The sequence below is a fragment of the Anopheles aquasalis genome, chromosome 2, assembly GCF_943734665.1.
Source record: "Anopheles aquasalis chromosome 2, idAnoAquaMG_Q_19, whole genome shotgun sequence".
Taxonomy (NCBI): domain Eukaryota; kingdom Metazoa; phylum Arthropoda; class Insecta; order Diptera; family Culicidae; genus Anopheles; species Anopheles aquasalis.
The window spans coordinates 800,001-810,000 of NC_064877.1; the positions used below are offsets into that span (position 1 = coordinate 800,001).

The following is a 10,000-nucleotide window of genomic DNA, read 5'->3' on the forward strand; positions in this document are numbered from 1 at the left end:
GAAAGTACGTATTGCTGAGGCACTGCAGTATACTGTTCATGTAGCAGGTATTACCTAAATTCTTCAAACCCGTAAGACCGCGACCCTGAGGAAGAGAAGAAAGCAGAACAGGAGAAAAATAGAGTCCTAGGGCTAGGGCAAACGGTTTCCACACGCATTTTGACATTTTGCAATTTTCACTCCATTCCACGGGTGGAAGCGCAAAAAGGGCCCAGTTCTTGATGGCTTCCTGTTGGTGGTATGCAAATGGCAAGCAAATGCAAATGAAGCTCTCGCAGGTTGCAATAGCGTAGAGCAAGGGAGCAGGAAGAGTCTGGACGGTTTTCTTTCGCCGACAGAACTCATGTAATCCGCTCGTTCTCAGACCCAGCAAAATACCGGTGCCCAGCGTGTCCTCCGCAGGTTGCTCAAGCTCAACCACGCGCTTCTAGTGGCTTTACTTGCCCTCGCGTGTAATTAAATTAAACTATTAAAAATGTTGCTTTCTTACACGAACGCGACGACCACGACGGGAATAGCAGACGGGTTGGCCGAGTTGGGTAACATTTGGAATGATTTGCCCCACAGCCGGTTTTTGCATAAACCGACGTCATCGTCCTTTGTTGACTACACCGAATCTTCAATCCAGTGAGTCTCAATCGATGGAAGACACGCTTTTGTTCCGTTTGAGAATGTTCTCTTTTGTCAATGGAAGCTACAGAACAATTCAAAGTCATAGAGACTATGATGTTGCATGTTGGACGTGAAACCTCTCGAAATGTGTTTCCTTTCCATTCGTGTTTGGCAGACAACTCCCAGAAGAATCACGGCGGCAGCAGATGCAACCTTCTTGCTTCTTCTTCATGCTTCCGAAGGAAAAGCTCATCTGTATCCCATACTCATTGTGGTGGTGTTCCAGGCGAAGAAAGAACACAGAACCGAAAACAGTAACTAGGACACCCGGGCTTATGCGATAAGGCACGCTCACCACAACAACACGGTGGCAACAAACGGGGCAGAAAACGAATAAAAAAAGGGGGAAATTGAAGAGCATCACGAAAGAATCAATTACTGCCACCCTTCGCTGCCCCTCTTGCCCCGGGTTCGAGAAAATGTGTAGTCAAGAATGCTGAAGAACCAGGAAAGCCGGCCGTCCGTGGAAAAAACATTTTCGCTCTCGCCATTTGTTTATGGAAATTTCGTTAACTATTTCCATTCCATGGTGCTGGAGCAGCCCAGCGCCTAGAGATAGGCGCTAGCTGGCAATGTGCCAACATGCGATACCATCGTCCATGCGTCCGGACCTAGAATCTCTGGACCTGGACCGTTGGCCTATGTGTCGAGTGAAATTTCAATCACTGACCATCTGCCAGCCCCTCCGTGCTCGGTCTCGGTCAACACCAACTGGCTAACTTATCGAATAACATATCCACCGCCTTCGTGTTATCGGCCAGTAAGCGAAGGATCCAACAAAGCCACAGGACTCTTGGTGGTGGTGGTGGCCCACTTTCTCCTTCGTGATTCTAGGCGCACAAACATTGTTGTTGTGTCCGCATCCGTCGTCGTCGTCGTCGCCATCGTCAGGAGCAAGACCCAAAAATATCCTGCAGAACCTATCCATCCATCCCCGCCCGCAGGGCAATGACGCCGGTTTTGCAGCCGTCAACAGCAGAAAACAAACCCAACCCATCACACGCGCCCAACGCCCGCCATTACCAGCCACCACCGTATGGAATGGGCCCAAAAGAACACATAGAGGCCTCTCAACCCATCCATCTACTTCCGCGACTTGCGCGACGGATTTTGTGTTTCACTTTTCCCGTTTCCCGTACCCGTTTCCTAGCGCAGCCATTCGCAAGGAGTGCTATAAGAGGATCGTGGCACAATCGTTAGTTTCTTTTCCATTAAAAATAGCTTACGGATTGGTGAATAATTAAATCGTCTTGCGACGCGCCTTCCTAGACGTCATTCGCTAGCCTGGTCTGTGGAGCCAAGCGAATTATGAATAACGATTCGACAGGACGGGCATTCTTTTCCTTTTTGTAGTATTTCCGAGCAGTACATTCGGATGCATCTAGCTGAGTAAAAAGGCAAAAATTGGGTCTCACTTGTCTCACTGTATCACTTTGTGTTGGTTCTCAAAAATATATTGGGAAAAGTAGTAAATTTAATAGACTAGTATAAATAATATCAAAGTATGTATTGAATTTCATATCAAATCCAATACATACTAGACTAATGACGAAAAACAAAACATACAGTTTTCTGGACGCATTCTGTCCATTTACTCTCTTGCATTAGTCGCATTGTGGCAGTGCGCGGAAGGACGTTACGTTCAATTTGTATGCAGTTAGTAATTGATCACTACTTCAACGATACGTCGATAACCGAACTTATCAGGGAGAAGTAACCACAGCAGCGGAGAGGGAAACGAAAGGAAGCTGGGGATCAACGACAGCTGTTCAGTTCCCGCCATAGAACCGCCTGCAGGAGACCCCTCTCGTTTCAGTTTATTGCGTTGGCTCTAAACGACCTGTTTTCTTACTGTCTTCAGAACGTAAGGCGGGTTAGATGTTTGTTATTCTTGCGCACACAAAGTTGCTAGCGTCAACGGAGAAATGTAATTGAGCCCCGTCATTTAGAATGTTAATTAAATCGCTAAGTTTAACGCCGGAAGCGGAAAGGTGGCGATGCTTTTCGCTGCTTGGAGCTTGTAACATTAAGGAGGGAATATTTTTGGACGCTGGCTAACATTTATGTGCTGCATCATATTTGAACGTCAACGGCAACGCCACTAACAGATGGCCTACTGTGTGATGTTGTCAACATTATAAATTCCCAGGCCACAGCGCGTTAGCGCACCTCATCAAATATGCGAACTAATGATATTGCCCCCCTGGTGACCACGGAAACACGAATTCGCACATTCGAGTACCCATTGGCGCCATTCACCTGAGCGAGCGAGCAACTCGTTGGGACACCAAGCAGGTCGCATAATTTTGTGCACTAATTTTAATAGGAGCCAGGCACAGGCGAGGCTGACCTTCGCCTCAGGTGTGCTTTCCCTTGAACTTTGTCCATTTCATGTTTCTACTGAGAAAATTCCCTACGGGAATCTAAGCAATTCCATGGAGTGACTCCACGCTGCCACGTTGCTCTTCAATCGAATGCCTCAAGAGTCTGAGTGGCCATAATTTCATTCTCACGTGACGCAGTATCATGCTACACGCACTAGCGTTTTCCGTTTTTAACGGAAATAAATGGGTTCGCACTCCGAGCTAATGAGAACCACCGGAGGATACGGCTTTATAACTTTTCATCGTGGTTTCGCTCCCATAGCAGCAAGTTGATCCTCGCCGCCCAAAGAACCGCGCTTTAGGAGTGTTTCTTTTTAAGTAATTCGCTTCATTTGACTTTCGTTACCTTTTTGTACGGGATAAGCTGGTGGTAGTGTGGTAGCTTAATTTTGTATCCTGCGACAACCACCATCGTGCACTCCAGGGATGCTAGTCCAACCTAGCCTTTGTGGTTGACGGTACAAAGCGAGCAGACAGCAGAACGACTGCTTAAGGACGACAAATCGTCTGTCGCCGCACTTGCGAGATTCTTCCTTTACTGTTCTTCTCCTTCTGCGACCACCACTAACCAGACGAAGAAATTGAGTTTTTTTTTGGTTCAATAATCCTATTCTCGGTTCGTCGGAGGACTGCTTCCTTGGCACATGTGCCTAGCGGTTGTTGGTGATGATCGACGATGAACGAGTGACTCGTTCCCGTCCACCAGCGACGCTGCCGACTTTATTGCACTCTTTCCCGTTTCCGGTTCGGAAAGTAATGAACCAATCGCCGTTGATGGAGACGGTGACGATAATGATGATGATACCGGCCAGGACAAACTCAAACAACAATCAACCGAATCGTGCACAGTTCTCATGGCAGCTAGAGCGCGTAGCTCGAACCTCAATACACTAAAATGCTTGCACCTCGAAAAGTGTTGCGAAGCGACGCAAAAAGCGCTTGCTTCGTCTAAGACACAGACGCAAATTCACTGAACTAATTAAATAACCACCGCGACGGTAGCAACCAAACCGACCGACGGTCTGGGGTGGTGGATCGATTTTTGGCGGTTTATTCGTTCCCGATTAGAAGACGCTCCGAAAACTCGTTTCACGCTTTTCACTTCAGGCCGGTTCAATGAAGGGGGACGTACACCAGAATCAAATCATTCACGCTATGCCATGCTCAATCCTCGTTGAGAAATCGAGTTTACTGAACGATGGCAACGACGACGCGCGACACCGTGGAAACCGAAGTTTGCGACGAAGGTCCTACGTTGGTCCTTTAGATGCACCACACTACTCCGGTACCGTGAACGAACTGAGGTAAGCAGTGCGAACGAGCTACTAGCCAAGCTCTCGTCTTCAGTCCCGACATGGGTTCGCTCGGGCTCGGAGTACACAGCTCCCAGCAACGAATGCCATCGCAACCACACAGGATGGCTACGATTCGCTCTCCGCTCTCGCTCTCTTTTGCGGTGTAGCGACACAAAAAGCGGAAGAAAAAGCCGAAAACGAACGCCGGAAGATCCTGGCGGTGTGGCGGATGGATGCCGGCTTATGGCCAAACATTGCACACCCGGCTCTCTAATCCCTCCGGTCCTGCCGACCGGCTAGTTCCGATGAAGCAAGACGGCAGCGACAACACAACACACGATGTCGACGGCGATGTGGAAGCATTTCGCAATAAAAAAGCTTGTCCGGCATCAAGACTCCGGCGTACGGTCGTACAACGTGCGGTCGCTTACGGGATCCACGAGGCCGTCGGGAAGCAGTACCAATATCGTAAACAAACGTACAACCCCTCACGCACGCACCGTCCGCTGGTCCGGTGTTGGTCCTTTCTCCTCACTCCACCTTTCGCAACTAAACAACCGTGTGGCCATAACACGTGGCCGACAGAAAAAGGCGCGTGTCTAATGCCGCTCGTAGGATTGCGGATTCCACTAGTAGCGTAAGCTGCTACCATTCTCTGCCCGCGTGTCGTGATTTATTTGGTGGTGCGATTAGTGTCCTACCAAAGTGGCCATCGTGCCGTCGATTGGCATATCCAATTGGTGCTGGTCGTTTGCGTTTGCGTGAAAATGAATTTACCATTTCACGCCAATTAGCTAAAGAATACCCATAGCCGGTCTGTGCTTGGTCGTACAATTGGTTCGTGTTTAGCATCAATGAGATTCCCTATCCATCAAACAAATAACATTGCAAGTTCCCTGTCCAAACAGCATCAAAATCATCCAAATAGATTTGATTTTATCACCAAACACCATGCGTCTCCATGGCAAATCCTGGGCCACGAGAAATCTCCCCAGAATACTAGATGGAATCGAATATCCTAAAACTGCAATCAAGCATCACAAAGCGACGAAAGCAATCCGGATAAAACGACGATTTAAATTCCGACTCCCGGCTATTGTCCAATCGCAATACGTTCGCTCAGATCAAGATTTGGCCAGCCAAAAATTTAATGATTCCATTTTATGATTGGAAATACTCGACCAAACCTATGCACTCAATGCACGAAAGAGCTCGTCGGCAGAACGAAGGCAGATAGAGAATCACCATCACGCCCGGGTGTGTGAAAGAAAGAAAACAAGAGAGACAGACAGAGATAGTGGTTGGCAAACGAGGGAGTCAAAACCGCCGCAGAAAATCGACACAAAATCCAGTGTCAAGGACGAGCGGCGGGTCGGCAAATGTCGGATGCTGGGGTGTTCACTCCAACCAACCAACCACAGGCCGCCCGAGTCAACTGAGAGCAATTGCAGGACAATTTTCTCGTGTCTACATCTGCAATGCATCACACCACATAACCGCTAGACCGCTACGGTGCGAACATACTCGGTACGACCCGGGCGTTAAAGTGCCACGAAAGCCAGGAACTGTTTTCCATTCTGCTTTATCCGTGGCATCAATTATTCTCCATTACTAGCGAACATTGCAGCGAACCGCTTCGGCAATGGCACGGACCGATTTCCCGTTTGCCAATTGCTCTTTTGAAAGTGTTATTAGTATCAACGAGAGGAACCGTAAGCATCCTCTTTATCGCTGATTTATCGATATGATTTCTCAGCATATTTACCCAGATAAACTTTTACTATCAGCCATTTCGATGATAGCACAACGGAAGCTGCTCATAGGCGCTCATCACAACTAATCGAAAACACAAGAATGGATCGTCTGAAGATTCCTTATTTGTTACTTATTTCAAGCCAATCACATCGAGACCATTTTATTCTGCAGCATGAAAGTAATGATAAGCAATCTTCAGGTATGATGATAGTTGATAGCAGCAATTGTAACATCATGAGAATGTAGAATGATAATTTTCATCAAACAAGAAGGTATTCGAACTGCCATTTTCTGACCGATAACATTCATCGGATAACATTCATAGCATACTGCCTCGATATCTCATCGATATGAAATCAATGCATTTTAAAATAGCAACCTGTTGTGTAAAAGAATGTAGCACTGCTTCCCAGAATAGCTGAGTCTTCACCAGACGTATTTTGTAGAATATCTATAAATCCTTGAAAATGCAACGCGACTGTCGATTTGGTCTCAGAGTCACTCCGTCATGATCCGTCAGTCACGTTCCGGACAACGGTACTAGCTTAAGTAGCTCTAGCTTCGTCACTGTCCACGCAAACTCGTGTCATGGCACATTAGTTGCTTGGAAATCGTATAAGCGCACTAGCGGGTTGTATCGATCGTGCCTAGCAGTTACATATGCGATTGTGGAGACAACGAGCAACGTGTACTTACCACGTTTCCGTAAACCGGTGCAAAGTCTCGCTGTACCACATCGAGGTCGCGAGTGGAGCGCACATTATGGTTATGATCGGCCAGTGGTTTCGCAGACCGATCAAACAGTGGCATACGGTTGTTGGTTGCAACGTGTGCCGGCTGCTGATCCGGGTACGATTTCGGGGGCTCCGGCACGTTTTCCTTAAGGTGGCGCTTCTGTTCTCGGGCCAGCGTAAGCTTTGCCTCGCGCTCGCGGGCCAGACGCTGACATTTTTCTTCCAGCTCACGCTGTTCTCGCTCCTTCTCCAGCAACCTGCAAGGGAACCGACAACGAGCATACGATTGTTGAATTACGTCAAACGAACCTTTTGCGTCACCCTGTAGCCGACGTACCTTCGTTCATAGGCTTCCCGCTCCAATTTTTCCGCTTGCTCAGTCGAGATTCGCTCACCTCTTTCTTGTTTCTCCTTTTCCATTTCCTTGTAGCTTTCCTCTTCCTCGAGAATACGCGCCTTTTCAGCTTCCTACGGGAATAGCAAACCAAATTTTAAATAAGTGAGAATTTGTCGGATTGCAGAACACCGTTTCACATTCGCTTCTTACATAGTCTCGCTGGCGATCCTTCAACTGCATCACCTCAAACAGCAACGATTCTTGCGTTTCATCCAGTCCTGCATCGGACGGTTCCTGTTGCTCGAGATTTTGCAGCTCTCTCTCGGTATTGATAATATCTAGAGCATTTTGTTTCGATTTGTCTAGAATTTGTTCGTGCTCTACTAGGATATCTTCCAATGGTTTTTGGCGTGCCTGGTACAAACTGACTGCAGCAACCTTACTATTTCGATCGATTGTTGGCTTGAAGCCGGGTTTCGAGAAGCTCTCCTCCTTCATCGGGATATCGCTTATGTTGGGATACTCGATATCATCTGTGGAATAGAAATTCGCCAATTACATCGCGTCCATTGATCGTTAGACCTATGCCATACCTATGTTTTCTCCCTCTGCATAGAGAGCGATCGGTGGACGATAGCTGGGATTGGTACAGGAAGCGGGGTAGTAAAGCAGAAAGCTCTCGTAGCCACCATCTAGACGAATAATTTTAGTTTCTTCGATATCCTGATCATACTGTAAGGAGAAGGAAATAAAGGTCACTTAATGAGGCTCGTAAACTTTCCATTGAGTAACTTACATGGCATAATATGTAGTGTAACACGTAAATGGGGGTATCCTTCACCGGATTTCCGCTCGTATTCCAATCCATCAGCACTACGTGCTCCTTCACCATCCGATTCGACCAAAGAATGCGAGATTCAGACGGTAACGCATGGTTTATCTTTCCCGCCGTCATACCAGCCACCAGCAGATGTTCCGGCACGTTCACCAGATAAGAGTAGCGCAGGTGTGATTCTTCGAAATCCTTTCCCGACCGGCAGTCCATTATTAGCAAACTAACACGAGGATCGTTCATCATATCGTGTAGCTCCTTTGCCGTGATCGCTTGTCTATCACCGATGAAGTAAGTGGTAACATTCGGTGTCGCTTTATTGCGCTCGTTATTCGGAACCACGCTGATCGAGGGTGTAGCGCTCGCCTTCCGAAGGGCTTGTTCACGGTAGCGAGCCTCGAGACTAGTTTTGAGTAGATTAAGCTTGGAGAAGATGCGATTAAAGTCCGCCTGCGTACCGAGCAGCTTTGTGACCATCTGTTTCTTCCGGGTGTACTCCTTGTTCTGTCGGATCGTCTGCACCAGGTTCATGAGTCGCATGTATCCGACGTACGCCTGCTCCTCGTCCTTCTCGAGGTAGAACCGCTCGCTTTGTTCAATCAGCTTCTTGGCCGACCGGCAGATAAGGTCCAGCTCACGATCACGTATATCGGCCGGCAGCTTCATGTACAGCTTCTCGAGATCGTCGATATGCGTGCCCAGGTGGAGAGGTTTCGGTGGGTTCACCGGCGTGGGTTTGTTCGGTTTCATCATCATCTTGCACAAAACTCCACACACCGTTCGCACACTAGCTGGGACAACGGGCGACCGGAACGGAAATCCGGTTCGTTCTTTTTTAATCCACAGAAATCAGGATTTTCCCAGGATTTCCCCCAACCTCCGCCCAAAGAAAACACGTATTTTGACAACACGAGATCAAGCGCCTGTCTCCACAATGCTGATACAAAACTCGATCTTTCGCAAATGCGATTTCATTCCGACTTTAGTGTTTTTTAAATGAATTATCACGCTGCCACGATATGTAATTTTAGTTTGGTTTTACTCCAAAAATACTCCAAAAATGGTTGGATTTTAATTTGGAAAAGGAAGCCCACGATGCAACCCTGCACGGTGGGACGACAGCGGGTCGGTCTGTTTACAAGTTCTTCCACGAAACGAAATGGAAATTTGTGCGGGGCAGCTGAATCAATTTCTCGTCCGTGTTTTTTGTTAAATGTCCTGGATCACAAGTAAGTATTGAGCACGATGAAATACGCTACGTCGCCGACGCCCTCGCGGAGCAACAGTCTGCTCGGGGGAAATTCGAGAGCAAACTCACCGCTGCCAGCACCCTCCTACTATCGCGGAGATTGTATGAGCGCCACGATGAAAAGCTACAAATATCTGCGTCGCTTCGTAAAGTTCGATCAAATGGACTTTGAGTATGCCATGTGGCAAATGGTTTACCTTTTCATAGCGCCCAAAAAGGTCTACCGGAACTTCAACTACCGCAAACGTGAGTACAGCCGGGGCTCGCTTTGTTGGAGATATCGCTGGATGATGACGAAACTCTTGTCTCTTGCAGAAACCAAATCACAGTTCGCACGCGATGATCCAGCCTTTTTGGTCCTGCTTGTGGCATGTTTATGCGGTAAGCTGGCCCGGAGACCCGGTCGGAACACTTTACGGCGCTTTACTCATCTGAAATCTCCTCCTTCTTACAGTCACATCGATAGGGATGGCGTGGGTGTTAAGCTTAGGATTTGCACAGACCATTCTGTTCACGCTGTATGTCGTGTTCGTGGATTGCATCTTCTGCGGCATGGTAGTGGCCACCTTCCTATGGTTCTTGGCCAATCGATATCTGCGAGATCGAAACAGTGACTTCGACATGGAGTGGGGCTACGCGTTCGATGTGCATTTGAACGCGTTCTTTCCGCCGCTGATACTGCTGCACTTTATTCAGCTATTTTTCTACCATCCGCTCATCAGCAAAGAGTGGTTTCTCTCGA

The 10,000-nt window shown here is 47.9% G+C and overlaps 2 protein-coding genes across 3 annotated transcripts in view; one reads left to right on the forward strand and one right to left on the reverse strand.

The window, feature by feature from the left end:
- The window catches only part of LOC126569030 (ubiquitin carboxyl-terminal hydrolase 8), an 11,252-nt gene extending 2,360 nt beyond the window's left edge, over positions 1-8,892 (reverse strand). For both annotated transcript variants that reach the window (XM_050225815.1, XM_050225814.1), the window contains exons 1-6: positions 7,974-8,892; positions 7,771-7,909; positions 7,388-7,710; positions 7,178-7,308; positions 6,803-7,097; positions 1-85 (exon numbers count right to left, since the gene is read on the reverse strand). The exon at positions 1-85 is cut by the window's left edge and continues 46 nt beyond it. In XM_050225815.1, coding sequence (XP_050081772.1) covers positions 1-85; positions 6,803-7,097; positions 7,178-7,308; positions 7,388-7,710; positions 7,771-7,909; positions 7,974-8,765 — 1,765 coding nt within the window. In that variant the 5' untranslated portion in view covers positions 8,766-8,892. The remainder of the gene's footprint in view (positions 86-6,802; positions 7,098-7,177; positions 7,309-7,387; positions 7,711-7,770; positions 7,910-7,973) is intronic.
- Positions 8,893-9,154: 262 nt separating this feature from the next.
- LOC126581237 (protein unc-50 homolog) overlaps positions 9,155-10,000 on the forward strand; it is a 1,180-nt gene continuing 334 nt past the window's right edge. The window contains exons 1-3 of the mRNA XM_050244751.1: positions 9,155-9,504; positions 9,574-9,639; positions 9,713-10,000. The exon at positions 9,713-10,000 is cut by the window's right edge and continues 72 nt beyond it. Of these exons, the coding sequence (XP_050100708.1) occupies positions 9,255-9,504; positions 9,574-9,639; positions 9,713-10,000 (604 nt within the window). The 5' untranslated portion in view covers positions 9,155-9,254. The remainder of the gene's footprint in view (positions 9,505-9,573; positions 9,640-9,712) is intronic.